Genomic DNA, 25,611 nt, shown 5'->3' with positions numbered 1-25,611 from the left:
CACCCAACAACCACAAATATCAAGAGTTCGGGGACGGCTCCTAATACCAACAAGATATCGTGATTAACTGCACAAATATTCTAATTATTCATTATTGATCAATAATTGTCTTGGGGGGGAGTACTTGTTAAGACCTTCTTTACCCACTAATCACAATCTTGTGTCTCATCTAGCTGAGCACTAAGAATTCCATGTATATATTTGTATGTAGAATTTCCTGGCCTTTCCGCCGATATATAATTCATCAATGTATGTCCATTATGTCTTTTGCTATTGTAATTTTATTAACTGCTAAGAAACACAAAATTCTCCTCTCTGTGTGCGGGTTACGAGACTCGGGGTTGGGCATTTCATTTCCGTCCACACACACTGCTATGTACACCACATGCCCATGTGATAAATTGGTAATACTCAGTTCTGTCTCATTGCGACCTCACAATGGCTTGTTACTTTGCTTGAGTATAACGATTTTTACGGTTGAATTTACTACGGCCGTATATTAGTTACTGACATTACAATACAGTTATCAGAAAAAAGCACAATCTTCGTCTGCTTGTCAACATGATTAGCCTCAATGTTATGGTTAACGCAACTTATTATCTCAGATGACCATTGCAGTGCTGTAACCTCATCCCACATCTACATGGTCGATTTATGTGTTTTTACGTTAAAAGCACGAAAGTTGTATGTCCACAGTTTTCTTTTTTGATAAGCAACAGTAGTACTCCGCTTGGGTGTCTGCAATGTTTGTTGCAGATTGAAACAACACGCCAAAAAATCATCACCGTTTGAACTAATAAAGCTATCAAGTGCAGCTCTAGCTTGTGTTGCAAGCACTTTATTACGTATATGCATCAAACTGACACTGCATTTCTTCCAACTAAGCCTTTTCACTACTCATTTTTTTTTTTATGTTCCTACACGATATGCAAACCCTCGGTCCTTTACATTAGGAATTACTTTCACCATAGGCTGGAATACGGCCGGTAAATTCTTGAAGAAGGTGGTTAGGCAGTAACTACTGTCTGGTAGGTGGATAGGCCCGCCTGCCCAGATGTTTGTGAGCTCTTGCTGACTAGCCGTTAATCATGATTTTCTCAGTGGGATCTTTCTTTTGTATTTTGAGTGAATATATATTGTGTTTGATGGTAACAATTAATGCCTTCAATAATTAATATACAAACCCAATTTATGTGATAGCCTTGCTAGCTGCCTTTCTCCTTTTTATGTTAAGGGTCAGTGGCAAGGGTGTGCCGACATCCTTATTACATATTTTCACCCTTTAACTATCAGGGCGAGACTGTTTTCATTTGAAATTTACGCTTACGCTTTGGAAATTACTGAAGGAAACTTCAGAGGTTTGTCCTTTGTTTTTCTTCTGGTTTTTCCTCTTTTCTTTCGTCCTTTTGCTAGCTTATTGGACATAGAATGGGGGGGGGGGGGGGGCGTGTAGTGTTGCTGTTGTGGGATCTCCTCTCATTTTGGAGGGCGGTTCCCTTGGATGCGAGAGGAGTATCCTTATTTTTTTTTTTATCATATTCCCTTTCTTATACAAGCTAACAGTGGTGATAGTTGATTACAGCAATAAATGGTTGGGCATGTCTTCGTATGGGTTATCCTAACCTTAGAATTGTACCTGGACTTGTAGTGACTGTGATACTGGTTCTTGAGTGAGTGTAGCATTTCCCTGCTGGAAATCATACTAATTTACCACTGCTATCCTGGAGTTTCGTCACTGGACAACGCTTTTGCGGCTGCCCTGTGATTAATAACTCTACTTCTCTTGGTAAATGTGCCTCATCATGTACAAGAATTCTTGCAGAATTTGGAGAGGAAGAAGTAGAGAAGGAAGAGAGCTCGTCAAGTGTCATCATCTTCCTCTTTGTAATCATATTTTTCATCAACCTCCTCCCCTTCAACTTCTAAGGCTCCCTGTCGAAGAAAAAGGTGGTTCACCCCCCCCCCAACACCACAAGAAGTCTCGGCACAGGAGTTCTAAGGGTCTACCTCCCTGAACTGAGGAGTTCTTTCGGGAACAGGAACCGTCATGCTGTCCCCAGGGTCTAGTGCATCAGGAGCCGTAGAAGCACAAATTTCGGTTCACACTTCTGCTGCAAGTCCAAGAGGTTCTGCCCCTAAGACTATTTCCTTGTCGGGCACTTGTTTGCAAGATACCCGAGTGCATGTAAATCTACGGATTCACATGTGGATCTAGAATCAGTGATGCTAAGTCCACTCACCGTCATGACTAAGGTACGGAGTGGAAGAAAGGAGTGAGTCACTCAGGTCTCACGCCTTGCCGGTGATCGCTCGGTACCCAGGGTTGATGTGACAGTGGGACAGTGCTTGCAGTAAGGCCGGTAGGAGGTCCCCCATTCAGTCCTCTTGATAGGCTTCAGGCTCGACGAGGACTTGGACGCGCCGATGGATGGTGCTGGCCATCGCAAGTGAGTTGCACACTCAACTCCACCCAGACAACAGTAACGTTCCCGTGATCGACCGGTCTCGGTGGTGGTGAATGTTTCTCCTACTGTGCAGGAGTTTCATGGCCCTCCTCGGGAAAGCGTTTCTCAGGACGAGCGCTTTCCTAGAATCACCTTGCGGCCAGCACCACAGATTGATGGCTGCCCGAAACTCGCTTCTCCTTCTAGTTCGGCTAGCAAGGTGAGTGAGAGCGTCCAGTCATCCTCACCTATTCCCTCTTCCTCCTATGGCTACACTGGGAGGGACGAGGTGAATTGGAGGGATCCTGCAGAGTGCTTTCCGTAAGATTCAGCATCGGGGGGACTACATTCCTGGGAGGATCTTAGGGTCCCACCGGATGTACGTACATCCACTTCGTTGAGGAAGGATCTACTGTCAGTGACTGAGAGACCTCTCACTGTCTCGACATCTTGTGGTGTTTTGATTCTTAGGATTCAAACATCTGGAGACTATGTTCTCCCTGGCTTTCTCTCTCCTTTGGACAGATTTAAATTCACAGTCTCCTATGGGTTCTTGCATTTTGAGAGCCTCAAATGGCCCCCATATAGGACTGGTTTTTATGCCTGTTCCTCCTCGTTTTCTACAGGAGTCGAGGAGGGGCCCCTCCTCGATGATCATTAGATGAAATTCTGGGGTCTCACTGAGCACTTAAATTCTTTGGAGGTTCTAGCACTCTCCGAGTGTTTTGGTCTTCTGTGATCTGCAAACACTCGGGAATCTGGCTGAATGTTCAAATTTCTTGGAATTTCTGGCATTCTCAGTGTTATGGTTTTCAGTGATTTCCAAACACTCTGGCAACGGGTATTCCCAATAATTATTACAATAATCAGGAGTCTCGCCGAGCGCCTGGATCCCTTGGTTTCCAACTTACACTTGCTGGTCGGGGTGGTTGATGCGGTAAGCTTGCACATCAAGTTCCCTTTCTATTTTTCTTATCAGAATCATAGAAGCAGTCCCACTCCTTCCTCTGGCAACGGGAGGAAGGCAAAGTGGAGTGTTTACATCCGGGCCGGCTGGCCTATCCGCCTACCAGTCGGTAGTTACTGCCCATCCATAACGACCGTATTCCAGCCTACGCTGGAAGTAATTCTGACGTAAAGGACCTCAGGTTTGTATAGTTAGGAAAAATACAATTTACTTTAAAAAATTGTGATATTTTTCAATATTTCTTGTCAGTAAATTAAAGTTGTTGCATGTATCAACAACTGAAGGCATGAAACCAATATTAAACTCGGTCCTAGACACGTTACTATAATAATTAAAAGAAACAATTTGGATGTTCATCTTTAATAAACTTCACACACATATACAACTTCACAACTCTCAGATTCGATTCCATGTACACATGGCTACAAGATTTCATGATTTTAGTTGTTGATACATGCAACACCTGTGATTTATTGACAACAAATATTGAAAAAAAAAAAAGATTAGTTGTGAAAAGGCTCAGTCGGGAGAAATGCAGTGTGAGTTGGATGCGCATGATAAAGTGTTTGCAAGAAAGCTAGAGCTGCACTTGGTAGCTTTAGCAGTTCAGACAGTGATGATTTTATGGCGTGTTGTGTTTCGATCTGCAACAAACATTGCCTACACCCAAGCAGAGTACTAACTAGTGTTGCTTATTACAAAAGAAAACTGTAAACATACAACTTAAGTGTTTTTAACATAAAAACGCTTAAATCGACCATGTATGAATAAAAAAATTAAGTTAAAATAAACATGGGAAAGGGAAATAAAATTAAGAAATGAGTAAGTAAGCTATAACTTCATCTCTGTGTCCTGTCATATAAGATAAGAGCAGCGTCAAGCCAAATTAGCCAATAGAAAAGTGAGCTCAGTCTGTGAGCGTTTTTATTGGATGCTGAGACTGAGCGGGAGATAGGTAGAGGGAGACGACCAATGCTCACTCCCCCATACCCCTGCCACGAACCACCCCTGGTTTAAAGGGACGGTGGAGAAGCACTCTTGTGCAAGTGAGTCTGTTGCCAGAAGTTTCTAAGTCGCATAAGGGTGGAAAAGTACTTGTGTTCAATTGCATATTAGACCATAATGTTTCAAGCCTAAGGTCACATATGAAGTACTGATGCATAGAGGAAAGCCTGGGGAAAAATGTCATACTGCTAACTCTATTTTGGCCATGGTGGCACTTGTGCCCTTGCTTCACTGGGTGCCTCATTTAATTTTTCATTTAAAACTTGAAAACTTAAATTACATAAAAAAATTAAACAAACACTTTTGCAGGGTTTCTTGAAAATGTTTGTATGTCTTTGAAAAAACTTGTGTATGACAATTACAGTTAAAGCGGCCATACATGTACGCAACTGGCGCGAACCGGTCAGTCTTTATCGTGTATGGGGGCTATTGATGCCAGTCCTGTCGAGCCAGTCCTGTCCCGTCGTCATTTCAGCATGTTGAACTGACTGGCGCGTCGCAACTAGTGCGGTGGGTGTTGGGGAGGACCGGAGGCAGTTTCAACATGTACAATATCTTATTTCCCCATGGGAGTCAGGGCAGTACTGATGTGAAAGGCTGTTGCGGTCAGTCAAGTATTTATCTCACGATTTCATTCTGATTTTTTTGGACCTGTACAGAGCACTACCGTGCTTTTGGAAAATACAAGTTCGGATTATTCCAATCAAGTAAAAAGACAAGCAGCTTATGAGCAATTACTGGAATTATGTAAAAAAAAAAATAAAGATGCAAACAGCTTTTGTGAAAGCCAAAACTGCCAGCCTTTCATGGTATCTTTTGACTAATATAAATGAGTTTTACAATTAATTTGTAAAACATTTTAAAGGATTAACGTGGCGATAAAAACATTAACATTCTTAAACTACTGTGAATTTCACTAGTAAAACATTTGAGAGGAAATCTTTCCATAGTGATCGATATCACACCTTTCATCGATATTCAAATTCTTTCATCTCCAGAGTCAATTTAGATTCCTGTTATACGAAGTAAAGTATGTTTAAGAATGGTGCATTCCATATCACCTTGAGAGAGAGAGAGAGAAACATTCTGAAATGCAGGTAAAACTTTGCTTTGCTTAAATAAAATGAAAAAGCTGAAAAGCATATTGTATATTCAGAGGTCCTCCTCCTTAACTAAATGAATGGATTCCGTTACCCGATTACTGTACCAGAAGCAGCAATAAAAATTAGGAACACCTCAACCATCATCAGTCATTCTTAAATCATTTCTATAATCTTCCGGGTTATTTTGCTTTAATTCTTTCATTTAAGTCTTACGGTAAAACCTCTCTTTATTAGCCATGGTTTCACCCATACTTTACAATTTTTCTTGCATATTTCATGCTCGTATTCGTCTTGCAGGAGTACTATTATTATTATTGCACTTATCTTCCTTTTACTTGGTGCCATGATTTAAAAACACTCAACCATATCAGGACACTACAGGACTGAAAGGAACACGGCCACTGCATATTAGCTCTGCCCTCTCAAAATATGCGTAGAGCAAGTCCTCTGCGTGTATGGGCAATACCCAAGCGGACTGGAGCGTGCGCTAATCCCGGCAGGACAAACCCCAAGCCAGTTGCGTACGTGTATGGCCGCCTTTAGAGTCTAATGAAAAGTTTGCATGTGTGAATTTGCGCAACTAGAATCACACAAGTTTAGGGTACGTATTACTATAACTATAATCTCTATGAGGAACAGTTACAGTAGTAGTAGGCTAGGAGTTCTGATTAGAGGGGGTCATTGACATGGCTCCTCCTTTAGCTTTATACGTACTGGGCTTCCAAATGCCATATTTTCTCACAATAAGCACACACAGATGAGGATGAAGATGGTTTGTTTCTTGGTCTGACTGCAAGGCAGTGGGGTCAGAAGGAACTGTGCACCTATTTGAGGTGCTGTTGGATGGGTGGTATGTCTCATATGCATCGGCCATGTGGCAGTGCTCTTGGCTGTTTCTCACTAATGTGTAGGGCCAAGGGACTGGGTGCTTAATGGAGGAAGTACTCAAGCCGGAGTTGATTCAGCATGTCTTCAAACTCCTTGAACTTCAGGAGTCGCTCCACCTCCACAAGACGTGAGTCTTTTTATACGACCATTCAGGCCTGGTTTGGCTGACTTCCTTGGGAAAACTTTTCCATCTTTGCCTCCAAAGCGTTCTATAGCACCAGTATGTGAATCAGTAAGTAAGCCTCAGTTGACTCCAGACTGATCTTTAGTGACCAAGTACCTGTTGACGCCACATCGCGTGGTGATGGACGACCTCCTCTTGGCGCCCAAGCACCCATTTATGCATGAGCAGTCATTTGCTCCTGAGCACCTGCTGGCGCCCAAATGCCCACTGGCGCGAGAGCACTCTCTCCCTCCTGAGTGTACGTTTACGCCTAAGTTAAAGTTGAATTTAAGATAGTCTTTTATTTCTAAGCAGCAAGACTTCGGAGCTCTCATAAACTTCAGAACATACAGAAGTGGCCGAGTGTTCAGTGACTTTTCTGTGCCCATTTGTGCCCTCACATGAGGTTCCACATCATCCTTATGACAAGAGACTGCCAACGAAACCAGAGTTTGTGGCGCAAACTCTGTTACAGCAAATGTCTTATTTTGTTGGATCCTTCTGTCGCCCCTGTTCAACAGCAACTGGATGATATTTTAGGGATATCTGAAGAAACCGTTGACAGTTGTTAAGGACTGGCCCCTTTTTCCGGCTCTATTGTCTCCAGCATCAGCATTCCAAATGAGCAGTCTGCCTACAGAGACTGCCAGATTACCTAAAATGGTATTTTCTTCTCTTCCAGGAACTCTTAGTGAGGTAGAGAGCTGGAGGTTCCTTCCTTGGGTGTGGCTGCCTCCTCCCAGGGGGACTTATTTGGCCTCATAGGTTCCTAAGATTTGTATTTCGGGTTCATGCATTTCAGTTTTGGGCGCTATGCTTCAGACTGTCAACCAGACCTGAAGTCTTCACACATGATCTGGCTCCTTAGCAGGTTGGCTCCACTTAATGGGGATCACATAGCATTCTACCTGGACAATTGGTTTCTTAGCGCTGGAATACTTATGTTGGATCTCTCTGCGACATCAAAAAATTTTTTACTTCCTCTTTTCTTTTTGCCAATTCTGGATCTTCAAGCATTGATTGGTCCGACAAATTCTGTAGTCATCAAAACGTATCAGTGATCCTAATAGTACCATTTTGGCCGTTAAGGGAATGGTTCCCAGAATTCATGAGTCTGCTGGAAGATTTTCCAACACTTCTGCCTCAGAAGAAAAAGTTTCTCAGACAGCCCCATTTCAACTACTTCCATCAAAAGTTGTCTTCTCTGGCTCTGAGAGGGTAGAAACCATCGAAAGACTCCTCAGCGCAAAAGGGTCTTTGAGAGCAGCTTCAGAAGCTGTTTCCAAACGCAGTCGTAAGTCATCGATTTCCGAAGTTCGTGCAAAAGCATAGTCTCTTCTACTAAAACAGCTATGACAAATATTGCAGATTACTTTTTATTCCTGAGGGAAACAAAAGGCTTGTCATCCTTTACCATCAAAGGATACTGGGCAATGCTTGGTTCAGTATTTAGGCATAGGGGCCTGGATGTATCCACAAAGTAGGACCTCCTGGATTTAATGAGATCCTTTGATACAGAACTTGTCTATTGGAATCTGGACATAGTCCTGGTGGCTCATTGGATCTCAGTTTGAACCCCTGAATTCAGCTTCTTTTTGGAATCTGGCAAATATAACCCTCTTCTTAGTGGCTCTAGCAACAGCCAAAAGAGTCAGTAAAATATAAGGCAATCAAAATTTAATAATCACAGGATATTTTTGCACATCTTTGGAAATCCCAGGATAAAATTAAGTACAAAAATAGGGACAAATTTAACTGCAGGATGGCTGTGGGAGCAGAATATAAGTTTCATTTTTATTCATTTGACTAAATTTGCTGTCATTTATTATTGCTTTCATTTTATGGAAAATTGTTCGTGTTATATGAGATCGTATTGTATGAGAAATTTCTCAATCATTTAGCTCATGTTATAGATAAAGAATGCATATGTTTAATTTTTCTTCATTTATTTTACTACATTTTCTGTCCTAAAATACTCTTTTCATTTCACGTATTGTAAATGAAAACCATTGTTTTTTTATCAATGATAATGAACTATAATATACATTGTCATTCGCATTGGAATTTGGAAGCAGAACAAAATTGAAGTAGTAAATGAAGCATGTTTTAGCTCATGTTTTTTTCCTTTTACTTTGTTGAGAAACAAAGTGTAAACTGGAATTAAACATTAGGAGGAATGAATAAATTAGGCAGTCAATCTTCAGTAATATTTCTGCATATCTAATAACGTTAAGCACATCAAAAACCTCAAAGGGAAACTAGGCATAATTTTAGAAAATGGAAAATCCCAGGAATTCCTGGGATCCCGGGATTAGGACTAATTTTACCCTGGAATCTTGGGACCAAGAAAAAGCTCCACAAAGACAATCACTACCATGGACAGTACGATCTGATTTACTGGAAGTGATGCAATATGCTCATTCACTTTAGGTTGCTGTTAAACTGAAGAATGCTGTTAAACCATGGCCCCAATCCTTTAGGATTAAGAGCCTGACTGGATCAGAGGATCGGAAGATGGGGAGAGATAGTCTTGTGCCCCGTAAGAGCACTAAAGTTTTATCTTAACAGAACTGAGGGAGTTAGAGGACCGTCTAGTAACCTTTAAACTTCAGTCAAGGACCCATCACATCCTCTTACTAAAAATGCTTTGTCCTTCTTCCTGAGGGATGCCATTCTAGATGCACACACTCAAGCGAGAGAAGAAGATTGTTAGTTATTGAAAGTAAAGGCTCGTGAAGTCATATTAGTAGCTACATCATTAGCTTTCAAATACAATCTATCTCTGGCCTCCCCTCTGGAAACAACGTACAGGAGATGCAAGTCAGTATTTGCGAATCATTACTTCTAGGACGTGGAGATGAGTTTTAAAGATTGCAGTACCTTGGGACCTTTATCTTTGGCTGGCATGGTATTGGAGGAGGGAGGGTAGGAAGTTTGTCTTCCTTCCATCCTCACCTTCCCACCTTGAATTTTAATGTTGAGTCCTAGGGTAAAATGTGCCTGGATACCCAGTAGAATTTTATGGTTGGGGTGATGGTGAATTATAATGTTAAGGTGTATGTGATGACTTGTTTTGCGTGGTAGTTATATTGTTGGTACTGTGCCCTGGGCAGGGGTGATTGTTTAGTTCTTACTAGCGTTCGGAGGTATCCTTTGCCATGAGGTTCCCACTTATGTAGTAGACAATCCATGGCTATACTGGTTTAGATGAGTGCAATACCAGAGGCAGTATAGTCTTACTACTGCTTTCTTAATACATAAGGAAACAAGAAGCACTCTAGTAGTGCTAGCAGAAATTCTTTCTCAGTTCATTGTAGTACGTACTTACTAATATTGTTTGGGATTAGAATTGTCCATTCATCCCACTGTGTAATTACTTGGTAAATTACACATATAAGAATGATATTTTTATAATAAGATTAGATTTTAGATATACTTACCAAGTAATTACAGAATGGGAGCCCACCCACCTCCCCACACATAAACAATTGGTTCTCTCTGAGTTGTTGTTCTCTTTCCCGAAAGTGGGCGGGGCTAGATACCTACACCAAAAGCAAAAAAATTGCTACTGCAAAGTTCAACATTTTTTAGTTGCCAATTCTAGAAACTTTTAGCAATGTAATTACTTGGTAAGTATATATAAAATCTGATTTTATCATAAAAATATCATTTTGATAAGTGAACACTTTTTCTTCCTAAAATGTAACGTATTATTAACGTGTATTATTCCAAGGTGTACATTTTAATGAGCAGAGGCAAGGCTAAAATAGAAAATTTCTACTTTCATAGTTATATTATATTGGATAGAATATAATATAATATAAAAGTTACTGTGTGGTTCATATTAATAAATCTCTGTTTACCATTTTTTAGGTAGAGGCATTTATGCATGCTGCAGAAAAAGAAGCCTCTTCATCTGCTGCACAGGCAGTTGTAGATTTAGAAGCAGACTGGAAATTGGCACAAGCAGTAGCACAAGCTACCAGGAAAAAGGAGAAAAAAGGGAGTAAGAAAAAATCCAAAGGGCCTACTGGAGATCATGATACATCTGATGAAGAACGTCACAGTAAGAGTTATGGAAGTGATATTGATATTGAAGGGGGTAAGGCCATAGATGCAGTAACTGAACAGGAAGAAGTCCAGAGAATAATTGACATGTATACTAAACGTGCTCAGCTTAAAAAGGAGAAAAAGAGGAAGAAAGAGGAAGCTGCAGCTGAAGCTGGAGCAGTTGGAGGACAGGATTCTGACTCTGACATAGAAGTGAGTTCGGAATCAGATTTATCACCAGAAAGTGAAAAATTTAGTGAGAGTGATGAACTTAGTGATTGACCAAATTGTGTGGCAGAATTCATGATGCAGATGTGGTTGAAATCAATATTTGTGATAGCCATTTAAACATAGGGGCTGTCTGCTAGTATATCTGTATTTTTTAGGTTTGGACTATGATTCTTCATTATTGTCTTATTCTTAATTATTCTTTGATGCTGTAATGCTGTTGATAAATGGCTGGAAGCTGGAAGAAGTTATTAATATCTAATGTATATTTTGTACTTAAATGCTAGCTTTCTGCATACCCTCCAAATGAATTCTGCTCAGTGTCAGTGTTTGTTGCCCATGAAAGAGATTTCTGGATTATCTAGGGAATTTTGTTTTGTGGTTTGTGCATTTAAAGGGATGTACATCCTTGATATGTTAAAAATAAATATTAAATGTTGAAATCATGTTTGACATCCAAACTTAACTACCTTTAAATTGTAACTGGATTTGAAGAAGGTACAGAAATAATCTCCTCCACCTTATTGCTTGAATTTGATAGATATTGTTCGCATGTTTATAGTTAGAAGTTGATTCACAAATGTATTAAATGTACAGAAACTGAGATTGATAGTAAAAAGCATTGTAATTATTATCAATTCAGGTTGACCTTCACTGATCTGACATGATGGGGGCTAGATTATTTCCATATTAGCAAAAATTCCAAGTTACAGTAGGGTAGACAATAGCTATCCACATCATCATCCCTTTGGAACATCATGTATCATATATAGTTGTGTAATATTTGACTCATGCTATGTTTAACCATAACATTTTCTCCTACAGAAATCTGTATTTCATTGCTTACTCTGCATTAAATGCAATTTATGATTTTCTAGCAAGTCAATATTAGGGGTAACACATGTTTTGTTTCATAATATTTGGTTACACATCACAGTATATATCACTTTGGGTATGTTTATATGTGCATAAAAATGACTAGCAAAAGAAATGTAAAAATTGTTTTGTAATGATGAACTAAAAAGAAATTGGCAAATGAAATGTTCTATAGTTGTGAATAAGGAAGAAATAGGTATATTATTACTGCTGGATGATTTGCATCAAAACAATAGGTCAAGATTCATACAGTCAAAGTGATTGCTGTAACATAATCTTTAATGTAAAATACTCCGTAGTAGTATAAGGAAATATACGTACATGCTTTAAAATCATTAACAAAAACTAATTGGAGAGATTATATTTGATGAATAACCAACATGGTTGAATGATGCATTTTATTACTGACACAAACCATATCAAAATATTGTGCTACAATTCACGTTTTCATGGGGATTAGTTTGATATATGCTTCTGTCATAAGAAATAGTACTATGATATGGTATGTCATTTCATGTATTCATATTAAAATTGATTACAGAAAAGAATTTAGAGATGACAATGGTAAACAGTAAACATAAAAGAAATAGGCCCTGTACGGGTTAGTGCTGTCTGTTACCTCACATGGTGGAATGTAGGCATTCTAACAGTGTTTGTAGTATTCCTTGTGCCTCTAGCTGCACCAAATTTTAGCCTTTTAAGTTACCTCCAGTCCTACTGCCTTTCTTTAACCTTGCTGTCCAACCTTTCAGTTACTTATAAGTGGAGTTTACTCCCAGTTCTGTTTTAGAGCCTTGTACTTCACCTCTGTATTTCCTTGATATCTCGATCTTGCTGTCCAGCCTCTCCAACACCCACTTTTCACTGTCTAGCATTAAAAGGCTGAAAGTGCAAGCCAAAATTTCATAGATCAGTCAATCAAAGAAATATTCATTTTGTTGCCAGCACACAAATTGTTTTAAGTACGTATATTTCAAGAGGCTTATCAAACCCTAGTCATATACAAAGGGGTTTATAAAAAGATATTTACAGGTAGAGTACTGTAAAGCATAAAACTGACAAAACCCAAGGTAAGGAGGGCCCAGTCCCAACTCTCTCGTTGAGAGGATGCATAGAATTGCACAAGTGTTAGTAAAGAAAATTGGATATTACAAACAATAGATTACCCAAACCTTTGAACAAGAGACATTACTAATATATATTATGTTAAATGAATTTTACTGTTAAAGTTAGCTTATATCATTGCACCATTGGGTGCAATTGTCATTCAAAATAAAACAGAATAATGCTTAGCTAACCTGCTAGGACTGTCTCTGTAATCATCTATTTCCCGCTAGGTGACATTGGAATGTTTACCTTCTCATCAGAATTCTGCATGCTGTGTGCTTGTGCAGAAGGTATTAATCGGCATTAGTAATAATTTTCATGATTTCTGGCTGCTTTTCTCCTGTATGGTATTGTACTTGTCTGTTTTAACATTGTGTCATCTACAACTAACAGAGATAAAAGCATTAGGCTGTATAGTAAAGTCGTTGGAAACCAAATGTTTTAGTTGTGCATGATGGCCAGGTAGCCTATGTGTTACCCTAGCTGTTGAGCACAAGTATGGTTTTCTTGATATGAGGATAATGAGTGATATGATGAGAGGATGAAGATTTTGTGAAGTATAGGAAGATGCTAAAGACCGGAAGATTACGAAGACAGTTCGTTAGGGCACACCATAAGCTTATTTAGTCTTTTTCTTTTGTCTTTGGGTGCTGCTTCTCCTCCTCCATTATCTTACCTGGTAGCCTAGGTTATTTCCTCCTGCACTCCTGCTCCACCTTCTTTTGCTGCGTATGTGGTTGAGGAGAAAAATAATAGGTAATTGAGAAGTGATTTTTACTATAGTTAGAAATTTGACCGTGTATATTAGGCCAAAGATCACCCCTGCCTCCCCACAGTGATTGACCTTTTTAGGTTTCCCCCATGAAAAAAAAGGTGTCGGAGTCTTGACGTCTGTCTATACCCCAACATCTGGAGTGCCCTAGGTCGTTGGTCTTCTCCGCGGATAGGGAACCATAGCATGTCTTGGGACCAAGGTCTGTGCCCTCTTCGAATTTGATGTTTTCACCAGGTGAGCTATTTGCTAGTTTAGCGCTCATGTATTTTCTGTTTTGGAGAGAGAAATAATGATGTCTGTGATTAAGAGTTACAGTATAGGGTTACAGGCATATTATTTTTACCTCAGTAGTTCCAAGCCACACATGAATTCTTATTTACTCAACTGGTATCGTCCTCTGAGAGAACATTAACCCTCCCCACTCTCACTCAGTTTTCCCCTCTTATCATCTCGTATTCATTACCTTGTGACAATTATATCCCTTACTTATCTACATTGAGTTAGCATAGTGTTAGAACGGCTCTCGCTTCTTGGCAATTGCTTCCTAAGTATTGTGCAGACGGCTCCAATGGTCATTATGGTTATGTGGTGGCATCATACAAGAACCCTCTACCTTCCCCACCCAACGGCCTCTCCCAGTCATCCAGTGCTTACTACCAGCATTCTGTGACATCATGCTGATGTTCTGTGGTATGTCACCTTCTTGGATGTTACTTCACCATCGTCAGTAGATTGTCATTTTCTTCCATCCCAATTCCTCCATTTAAATTAGGGGTTTCAGCCATGATTTGGTTGATTCTCCTTTAGTATTTAAGTGGTGCATAGCTTGTGTTGTTCTATTTTCACTTGCAACTTTTGCCAATGATGAATATATTGACTGGCGCTCTTTAGTTTACTTCTGCCTCAGAGTAAGACGTTAACACTGATTATGGTAAGGTGCTCTATCATGGAAGTAGAACTTTGGGAAATGGATGAATAGTCAAAAGAAAAAACTAGGAAACTATTCAGTCTTAGATAGCTCTGCTTCCAACAAAATCAGTGTATATTGTACTCGCAACAGTGTTGGTAGAGTAAGCTCTTAGGAACCAACAAACCTAGACAATGTGCCACCATGTTGCTGGCTCAATGTAAACAACAGAGGTGATCTCAGAAGTGTATCCTTTAATGCTGTTTCTTGGATGCTACTGCATCTATTTTCAGTTTTTGAAGCTGCTTAGTGCTAAGTTAGTACTTCGATACACCATCACCTTTTTCATCTTCCTCTGTTCAACTTGCAAGTTTCAAGTTTTTGGACTAAGGAAGCAAAGACTCCTCTAATTGGTAATGTAATTGGGCTAATTGTGATGCGGAAGTACCTTTGAATTTGGTATTTCATTTTTAGCACTACAGCTTGATTATTGCAATAGTAATACATATATGTATGTGATTATATATAAAGGCAGTTCCTGGTTTACAGCAAGGGTTCTGTCCCCAGCAGTGTGCCATAAGCTGAAAATTGCTGTAACCCAAAGCATCATAATTATAATTTGAATATATAGCACTTACAGTGTTGTTACCATAAGCATCATAAGCCTGGGTAATGGTACCGTAAAGCTGGTAACAGCACAGAAAAATTGGGGTTGACGGCGCCGCAAGTTCAGAACGACGTAACCCGAACCTGACATAATCAGGGTACTGCCTGTAGGTAATGTTTATGCATGCATACATAGGTATGTATGTATGTAGATACATATAAGAGATGATGATGATAACAGTTTTAAATATTAGTCCTGAAGAGGCAGAGTTTCTTGATGATGCATCAGAATTGTAACCCCTCGTTGATAAACCTTCTTCTTAGGCTAATGGGAGGAATGCCTTATTCCTGTTACAACTCGGTTGTAAAGCGACAGAAATAGTTGTATACAAATCATATAAAGTAGCCCTGCTCAACCATTAGTAACTGTTTTTGACAGTGTCCCATCCTTGTCCCGAATCAGGAGGTTAGAAAATTTTTTCAACTACCTTTGAAGTCTTCCCTCAAGGTTCTTGCCCTTACAGCATCTTTTTGCATGTAAGTTCCATGAAGAATTTTCCAAAGTTCTCTCGAATTCTGCTTCTGTAGCGATCTGGTTCACACTCTTTAAGTTGAAAATTACACGTAACTATAACTGATGCTTTGAACGCCCAGTTCAAGTAGGCTGTGTGGATGCTTGGAAGGCCATGTGCAGTGCTTCAGAAGTGTCTGGCAGTGTCAGGAAGAACTTTGGGTAGAGATGGTCCTCATTAGGATCCAAATATCCTTCTCTCCGCACTCTTCACACAGAGAAGTTCAGAGTTGGGAGGGGTAAATTGGACAGTTGTTTTGCAACAAGGCCTTTGAGCCAAGGGCATTTCCAGTCTCAACGAGTTTATTCATATTACTCCCTTTTCAATGAAGCAAGTAGTTTGGTTCTGGCGGTCTTTTGGAAGGGCATAGAATGTTTTTTGTCGATGTATAGGACAAACACTTCCACATCCCTGTATACCTTCAGTTGAAGAAAAGTGTTCTTCTGTGTGTTGGAGTATTTAGCAGGATGGATTCACCTGCTTGGTATCAGAGTAGTTCTCTCATTGTTGGATGACTGGTTTCTTCTCACCAATTTGTTTCTGACAACTTGAAGGTGAAGAATTATGTTTTATGTCTAACCTCAGAGCTGGGCATTTTGTTCGACATTGACCAATGTATGGTTTTCCAGTCCTGCCAATTATTTATCTGGGGATGAAGATTAGCTCTCTCTTTTTGTTTTTTCCAACAGAGAAATGGATAGATAATTTTTTACCACTTTACACCTAAATAGGTTGACCTGTAGACCTCAAGAACCTTTGCACTGTCCTCATATGTCTTAAGAGGCAGTTTGGGGACCCATTCTGAGAAACATCTGATGTCAGGGAGTTGGAGGATAAACAGTCTACAGCTTTTAACAGTTTTGAATGGTCTTACACAAGCAGATCATCTAGTCAGAGACAATACGATTGTAGCCTTTTTTTACCATTCAGCCTCTCGGTTCTTACATAAGACAACAAGAAGAGGCCGATCGAGAAATTTGTTCAGGCTAACAAAGAAACTTCCTTCTCCTTTGGACAGAGCCCAGCAACGTCATTCCTTTACTATGTTATGTCATAGGGAAAAACATTGTTATTGAAGACCAACTTGGCAGAAAAGGACACGATCTTCAGTCACTTAGTCTCCTCTCCCTCAGGTTTGGCAGTAGTTGTGGAACCTCTGGGGAGACCCAAATACCACTTTGTTCACTACTGCCCAAAACATTACTCTCCCAGTTTACTGCCCTCTATGCCAGGATCCTAACTCATGGGTAATTTATGCCTTCCTTCAAGAATGATCTAATTTAGACCATTATGCTTTTGTGATAGCTTGTTGCTAGCCCCAAAGGGAATGGTTCCCCTAACCTCGTTTCCTGGTGGTAGATGTTCCTCGTCTTCTTACATTCAGGAAAGATCTTTCCAGACAGTCTTATTTGAGAAGATTCCATCAAACCTCCATACATCTCATCTGACTGCATGGGGTTTGTCATTATCTGTTACAAGCTAAGGGCATTTCTAGAATGGCCAATGAAGTAATCCTTAAGTATAGAGGGCCCTCCACTGTTAGACTTCAGTATCGATAACAGTGGTCAGTATATTGACTTTGGTGCTTGTCCAGAGTGATATCCACCACCCATTCACTAGATAGCCTGATTTAAGTTCTGCTAGTATTTCGGGTACACTAAACAGTTTTCTGTCACAGCAATCAAATAATACCACTTTACATTACATTCAGTTCTACATCATGCTGACTGGAATATCACTCAAGATTTAGAAAAAATAATCCTCATGGCTTCTGTACTGCAAGCACATCATTATTTCTTTTAAAACTTTAAAACCTTTCGCTAGAGAATATTGTCACACAGCTCAGGGGCTCAGGGGAGATGTAACCGTTGTTGACTCATTATTTGTGAAATGCTTAAATTTACCATGAGGCATAAAGTCTAAGCTTAGTCCTATCATCGTGGCAGGGATACTTTGTCCTGAACCTAAAATTATATGTCTTATCGTTAGTTGTTAGGCAATCCCACTATTGAATTTTGGGAGCATGAAAGTACACATTGGTGTATAGGAGTACACCTTCATATATGAAGGTGGTAGTTGCCTTTAGTTTTGGACTGTCAGTTATGGGGTTTTGACTTAGGCACAGGAGTTGCTAGTACCCTACAAGTTAGTCCTTATTCCCCTGTAAGGATCCTCTGACAAGTCTTGTTGTGAGTGTCTTACATCCTGTTGTGGTTCCAACATCCGATGACAGTACTTGCCATTAATGATCACACAACAGGCAGGAATGTTGAGACTTAGAGGTCTGGATAAACTAATCCTTTATAATAATAAAAAGGAATGTTATGAAGCTTTTTTCTCCCTCATTAAAAAGTTGTTAGTTTGCTTGGCTGAACATTGTTTCTCTGGGTGAACTAACCCACCATCCTCATTAAATGTGGTAGTCGGCTAACTTCAACAGTAGGCAAGATTCATTCTAAATAATTACAATTTTCATGATAAAATAATTTGGATACTTAAATACTGTTAATGAGAAACCCACCCAGCCTCCTCATATCTTAGTGGATGGTCATGAAGAATTCTGACAAGAATGTAAACATTCCAACACCACCTGGTAGGAAACAGGTGATTATAGAGACAGTCCTAGTGGGTTAGCCAAGTATTAGTTTTTTTATTTTGATTGCTGATAGCACCTAATGATGTGAAGATATAAGCTAACTTTAACAGTAGGTAAGTATCCAAATAATTTTATCATAAAAATTGTCATATCTAAAACTGCCATTTTCATCTGTTTATAGTTAGCAATGTTTGCTAGTGTTGACAGGTTGCAAGTGGTTCATATGGGGATGATGAGATGCATATTTGTTCTTACACAAAATGCAACCCCTCACACCTTGACATTAGGAATTACTTACAGCGAAGCTGGAACACGGTCGTTAAAACTCTTGAACAAGGTGGTTAGGCAGTAACTACTTTCAGGCAAGCGGAGAGACCCATCCGCCTGCCTGCATGTAAACATTCTACTTTGCTTTCGGCCGTCTTCTGATGCAGATGTGTTTTTGTGAGCTCTTGCTTGACTGTTGTTAATCTTGAGTTCCCTGTAGGATCTTTTCTTTTAGTGTTTTTATGTATATTAAATACATACATACTGTTTAATATTCATTAATATTTAAACCCACTTTTTGTGAGATATTTATTAGTATTCAAACCCATTTTTTGTGATAGTCTTGCAAGCTGCCTTACCCCAGTGTGTGTCTCGAGGTCAGCAGCAAGGGCATAACATACGTACACCCTTATTACATCCTCACGCCCTTTTATATTAAGGGTGCAACCGTATATTTGTTATGATTATTGAAATATGAATTTGCGCTTGTGCTGTCGAAGATTTTACCAGGAGAAAACTTCAGTGTGTTTGCTCTCTCCTAGTATTCTTTCCTTGTGGTGTTTCTCCTTCGGGAAAGAGATCTCCTTCACCCTCTTTGCTTGATTGTTGGGCAACGAGTTGGGGGGGGGAGTCATTGGCAATTAGGTGACATATACTTAAGGGTCTTTTCTCGCTTCAGAGGGCAGTGCCCTTCAGAATGAGAGGAGTCTCCTTTTATCAATTATATTTTCTATTTTCTTCAGGCTGATAGTGAGCAGTCATAGAACACAGCGTTAGATGGTTGGATATCTCACCGTGTTACTTAAACTAACTTTCGGGTATTGTGCTACATGTTAGATTGCTACTGTTGCCTAGACGAACTACCACTGGACAGCTGCTACTTTCAGCTGCTCTGTGATTCTTGCCTTTACTGTTTATGTCTGATCACCATCCTGTTGTAGATGCCCTGTAGAAGAAATGTCATCCTCCACTGTCCTTCCCTTCTTTTTCTGAGGTTAGAGGTCTCGGGAAACCAGATCAGCACCCTTTGGTCAAAGAAGAGGAAGGCTGGATTCCCCCCCTAAGAAGTCCGCCTGCAGGATTTCTAGGGGCTGCCTTCTTCCAAGGAGGCAATGGGATCCCTTGTCGGCTCTTCCCAACCTTTGGGCTCGAGAACCGATTCATATGCCCCTGGTTTTTGTGTTTCAGGAACTGTGGGAGCTCAAGCTTCAGTTTGCATTCCTGTCACCAGTCTAGGGGTTTGCCTCTAGACAGGTGATGTCTTCTGCTCATTCACAAGTCGTTCCAGTAGCTTGTGTTTCTAATGATTTGCAAGCATGCTGAACTGCTGAAGGAGAGACATATCATCCCAGTTCAGGCACAGACCTTACCTTACAGACCTTACATCTTGTTCGGTTGCCCCATGGTCCCTCAGTGTGAGGCACTCTAGTGTCTACCAGAGAGTTGCTAGTACATCTTCCGGTATATTTTGCATCTTCCAATCTTGGATGGTCTGGGATGCAGTTTAGATATTTGTCGAGCTTATTCTTAAACACATCTACACTCACTCCTGATATATTCCTCAGATGAGCTGGCAACGCATTGAATAGACGCTGCATTATCGATGCTGGTGCGTAGTGGATTAATGTCCTGTGTGCTTTCCTTGATTTTTCCTGGTATAGTTTGGGCACTATTAATCTACCTCTGCTTGCTCTTTCTGATATTTTTAGTTCCATGATATTTTCTGCTATTCCTTCTATCTGTTTCCATGCCTGAATTATCATGTAGCGTTCTCTTCTCCTTTCTAGACTATATAATTTTAAGAATTGTAGTCTTTCCCAGTAGTCTAGGTCCTTAACTTCTTCTATTCTAGCTGTAAATGACCTTTGTACACTCTCTATTTGTGCAATATCCTTTTGATAGTGTGGGTACCATATCATATTGCAATATTCAAGTGACTACGAACATATGTTTTATACAGCATAATCATGTGTTCAGCTTTTCTTGTTTTGAAGTGCCGTAACAACATTCCATTTTTGCTTTACATTTTGCAACAGAGTTGCTATTTGATCATTGCATAACATGTTCTATTCATCATCACACCAAGGTCTTTAACTGCTTCCTTATTTGTGATGGTCTCATTATTAGGTCCCTTATATGCATATAGCTTTCTTTCTCTGTCTCCATAATTTATTGATTCAAATTTATCAGAGTTAAATACCATCCTATTTACCTCTGCCCAATCATATACTTTGTTAAGGTCTCTTTGTAGAGCGTTCCTATCTTCATCACAAGTAATTTCTCTACTTATTCTTGTGTCATCTGCGAACTACTCACTACCGAATCTTTAACATTATTGTCTATGTCTTCAATCATAATAACAAACAGTATTGCAGCTAACACCGTACCTTGCGGCACACCGGATATTACCTTGGCTTCATCCGATTTCTCGTCGTTTGCAATAACTATCTGTTTTCTGTTGTGTAAAAATTCTTTTAACCATCTTCCTACTTTATCCACGATATTGTGTTTTCTAATTTTCTTCGCTAATATTATGGTCTACTTTATCAAAAGCTTTTGCAAAGTCTAAATAAACCACATCTGTTTTCATTTCGCTTTTTCATATTTTTGAATATGTTTTCACGGTGGACTAACAGTTGGGTTTGTGTACTTTTTCCGGGTACGAAACCATGTTGTCCTTTATTAAACAAATTATTTTTTATTAAATGTTTCATAATATTTTTCTTCATTACCCTTTCATACACTTTCATATATGTGATGTTAGACTCACAGGCCTTATAATTACTTGCCTCTAGTCTTGATCCACTTTTGAAAGTAGGGGTAATATATCCTAATTTGTGCTCATCATATATCTTGCCTGTATCTACACTTTGTCTTAATAATATTGCAAGTGGCTTTGCGATAGAATGAACTACTTTCTTTAACAAAATAGCAGGAATTCCATCAGGCCCTGCAGCAGCTCCATTTTTAATTTCATTAATAGCCTGCACAATATCAGCTCAGTTAATATCTATGTCAGCTAAATATTCACTATTTTCATCCCTTACTTCTATATCATTATCTTCATTATCTATTCTAGGGGTGAATTCTCTCTTATATGTTCTGCCAGTATGTTGCAAATTTCCTTTTTTTCATTCGTTAATCTCCCTTCAATTCTCAGAGGGCCTATTTCTATTCTTCTTTTATTCATCTTCTTCGCATATGAGTATAATAGTTTGGGGTTTTGCTTGATATTTAATAGGGTTTTTTCTTCCAAGTCCCGTTTTTCATTTTCTTTTGATTGTATAATCTTTTGTTCTGCATTTTCTATCTTACTTTTTAGTTCTATAACTTTCCATGCATTTTTTTTCTTTTGCAAGACCTTTTTTCCACTTTCTGATTTTCTGGAACAAGATCCTTCTGTCTCTTGGTATGCATGAATGATGTTTGGGGGTTTTTTTTTTTTTTTTTTTTTTTTTTACTTTTCTTCTTCGGTATATATATTTTTCCACTATTATCTCCAATATTTTATATAATATCTCCGTATTTACCCTTATGTCATCCCACTTACGAAAATGTTATCCCAATCTTTGTTTAATTCTTCATTAATTTCTGACCATTTTATATTTTACTGTAGAAGTTGTATTTTCCATATCCTTCCCACTTTTCATTTCTTGCTTATCTCTATTTTCACTTGCTTTGGAATGAACTGTTAATTCTATGACATTATGGTCTGAAATACTCGCATTATAAACTATTTTTCCTTTAATTTCTTTAAATAATTCATCTCGTTCACAAATACTAGGTCTAAAGTATTTTCCTTTCTTGTTGGCAGGTGATTTATTTGTTGAATGTTGTATTCTAGTAGCATATCTAATAGCTTTTCAAATTGCCTCTTATCTTCTGCACTACTATTACTCTCTTTTTTATATGTATAAGTACAACCACAATCTCCTATTCGTTCTTTCCTTTCCATTCTACGAAAGGAAAGTTGAAGTCACCAGATAGGAGAATAGTCCAGTCCTTGTGATTTCTACATATATCATCCAATTTTCAATTATTATGTCAAACTCTTTAGTATTAGGAGGTCTATATATTACTATGTTCATCAATTTTTCAGATTCAAATTCTACCGCTATTAGTTCACATTCTGAGTTACTATATTTTCTCATATATTTTTTCCTTGTTTTTTGTCTTTCCCATATATTGCGGTTCCCCCTTGATTCCTATTTTTTTCTATCTGATCTATAAGTTTGGAAACCCTTTTATTTGATCATCATTCCCAGTCTCTTGGGAATACCAGGTTTCACTTATATCATTATATCTATTTCTTTTCATTTTGGGTTAGTTCTTCTAAGTACTCTATTTTTCTTTTTGAGTTACGTCGTAACTAACCCTGCGCATTCATCACTATGATGGTTTGCGTGTTTTCTCCTTCATTTAATACTGATAGTAATAAGGATTTTCCCATGTCTCTTTCCTGTTCTGGTATGTTGTTCTTTTTTTCATTTCCAGAAATTCTGACATTAAAAAATCCAACTTTTCCATAATATTTGATCTTCCTTCATCATAATTATTAATTTTGTGTCTGAATCTGCAATTTTCTCCGTTTCTGCAATATCCTCTTGCATAATAAATACAGTTATTATCTCTTGAGTAGAATTTCGGAGCTGATGCTTTGAAATTTTTTGCTGACACCTCTGCAAATCTCATTGGTGGTTTGCTTTTCTCTTTTACCTGATATTCTTGATTTCTCTCCTTTATTTGTTTCTTTCTTATTTTGGGATTTTGATTTACTTGGGTTGGTTATTTATTTGATTATGATTCATGGCTACAGGGTGCATATATTTGCATTTTTTGTCGAACTTACATCCTTTCCTTCTTTTAGGTTTTTGACATATTTTTGGATGCAGATCTCTGCAATCATCCCATATCCATCTAAGTATGCACATTTACCATATATTTCATAGTTTTGACATATCTTAGGATGTTTGTAGTAACATCTTTCTCCAAATCTGCAATTCCCTCTTTTCAAAAGGTTGCAGATTTTGTCTTTCTTGTCTATTTTTCCTCTTTCCCGTCATTTGTATAGATCTGGGTAGAGCCTCTTCGGGATTTGCTTTTCTGTTGTCATATCGTAATTTATTTCTTCGTAGGTATGCTGCTTTATTGCCTCATATGTAGTATCAATGAGTATCTCTGCATCCATACTTTTATCTTGTTCTTTGTTTTCCTTATTTTTTTCTGTCATTTCATTTTTGTTTACTTCTCTTCCGTTTTCCTCTTCTTCTTTTCTTCTTCTTCTTCTTCTTCCTCTTCTTCTTCTTTCATCCTCAACTATTTGTAGCGTTTCAATCTTGATTTAAATAACAGTGTCTCTCCCATGATAAGCATTTTTGTTGAACAAAAAATTCTTGGTATCTTTTCTCAATCTTGTATTACCTCAGCACACTGTGGATGGGTCGGAATGTTGCATGCAGCACATTTTCTGATTAGGTTTTGTGGATTGACTATGCTATACCAAACCTTACACAGTTTGCATGCTTTTGGCATTCTTTTTCCTAATGCATCAATTAGTATATTCACAAGATTTACCTTATTCATTTTTCTTTGTCGGAATATGTTGGTTTATGTATATTTTCTTTATGAGTCTCTTGACCACTTGGATTTTATTTGGAACTTCTTCAATTATTTTCAAGATGTTTTCATTAGATTTGTTCCAGTTTGAAGGATTATATCCTTCTAATATATCTATGAAATGCTTTTGTATCTTTTTGGTTAGGACTGTTGCTGATTTCATATGAGAAATGCCAGTTCCCTTCCTGCTACCTCATCGTATTGTGAATCTGCTAAGCACGCCAAATTACGCCACCTTTTCCCGCAGTTGGAACTTAACTGCCATCTTGTTCTGATTTATAGTTATTTACACTTGTATTTAAACTAACCTTTAGAAGACGCTTTATCCTACTATTTCAACCACTAATCTTATCACGATAGTTCACGAACACTTCTAGATATTTCTCAAATTCTAGTCGTATGTTAAACTTGTGATATCTGTTGATTATTGTGACTTCACGCGGGTACGTCTCACCGAGCAAGATGGCTACTACGAGAGAAAGGCCGAAACACACGTTTCATCACCTCCCGGCAACGTTACTGCTAGCACTCGCTGAATGCTCGCCAGTGCTCAGGAGGTTCCCACCTGGTGGGGTCTTGATTCTTAGGATTCGAACACCAGAAGAGGTTTGGAAGAGATTCCCTATTAAAAGTAAGGGACTCTGCGGCTCTTCTCGCCCTTGGGATGAGATCCAGTTTGCATTCCCCTTTGGGGTCTCAGGTTTGTAGGAGCCTCAAGTGCGTGTTGTATAGAAGTTGCACTCCTGATCCAGTTCTTAGATATCTGCATCTAAGACTGGTACTGTGCCTATTCCTCCTCGATTTCTTCGGAAGTTGAGGGAGGATCACTCCCAATGATTGTCCTTGTGATATTTGGGAGTCTTGCTGAGTGCCCATATTGTTTGGAATTGCAAGCACTTGGAAGGTGAGAAAAGACCATTCCTGGTGATTGTCCTTACAAGATTTGGGAATCTCGCCGAGCGCTTGAATTCCTGGGAATTTCTGGCGCCCACCAAGTGCTTGGATTCTTGAGAATTCCAAGCACTCAGGTGAGACAAGACACTCCCAATAATTGTACTTACAAGATTCGAGAGTCTTGCCGAGCGCTTGAATTACTTGGAATTTTGGGCACTTGCTGAGAGCTTGGATTCTTTGGAATCACAAGAATTCAGAAGTCGATGGAAGCCGGCTCTCGATAATCATTTTTACGAGATTTGGGAGTCACTGATTTCTCAAATTCCTTGGAACCAATACAGGAAAGCTTGGGTGTTTCAACACTGCCTGCCAGCACTTTCTAAGTGCGTGGTCAGGTTCCATCCTGGATGTCTTGGACCTTAGGGTCCAAGTACATAGGATAGCAGACACAAAATCCTTTTTTTTACTTTCTTCTTGATGGGCTTTGGTCAAGAAGGAGGCTAGTAATGTGGGAGGAAGTGATCATTCTTAGCTGATGATTACCACT

General features: G+C 39.0%; 1 protein-coding gene across 3 annotated transcripts in view; it reads left to right on the top strand.

The window, feature by feature from the left end:
• The window catches only part of LOC135205859 (uncharacterized), a 383,300-nt gene extending 372,009 nt beyond the window's left edge, over positions 1–11,291 (top strand). For all 3 annotated transcript variants that reach the window (XM_064237113.1, XM_064237115.1, XM_064237114.1), the window contains one exon: positions 10,444–11,291. In XM_064237113.1, coding sequence (XP_064093183.1) covers positions 10,444–10,902 — 459 coding nt within the window. In that variant the 3' untranslated portion in view covers positions 10,903–11,291. The remainder of the gene's footprint in view (positions 1–10,443) is intronic.
• Positions 11,292–25,611: the final 14,320 nt, after the last annotated feature.

The sequence above is a fragment of the Macrobrachium nipponense genome, chromosome 11 (genome assembly GCF_015104395.2).
Source record: "Macrobrachium nipponense isolate FS-2020 chromosome 11, ASM1510439v2, whole genome shotgun sequence".
Classification (NCBI taxonomy): Eukaryota; Metazoa; Arthropoda; class Malacostraca; order Decapoda; family Palaemonidae; genus Macrobrachium; species Macrobrachium nipponense.
Note: the sequence above shows the minus strand (reverse complement) of the source record. Positions and strands in the feature narration are given on the sequence as shown.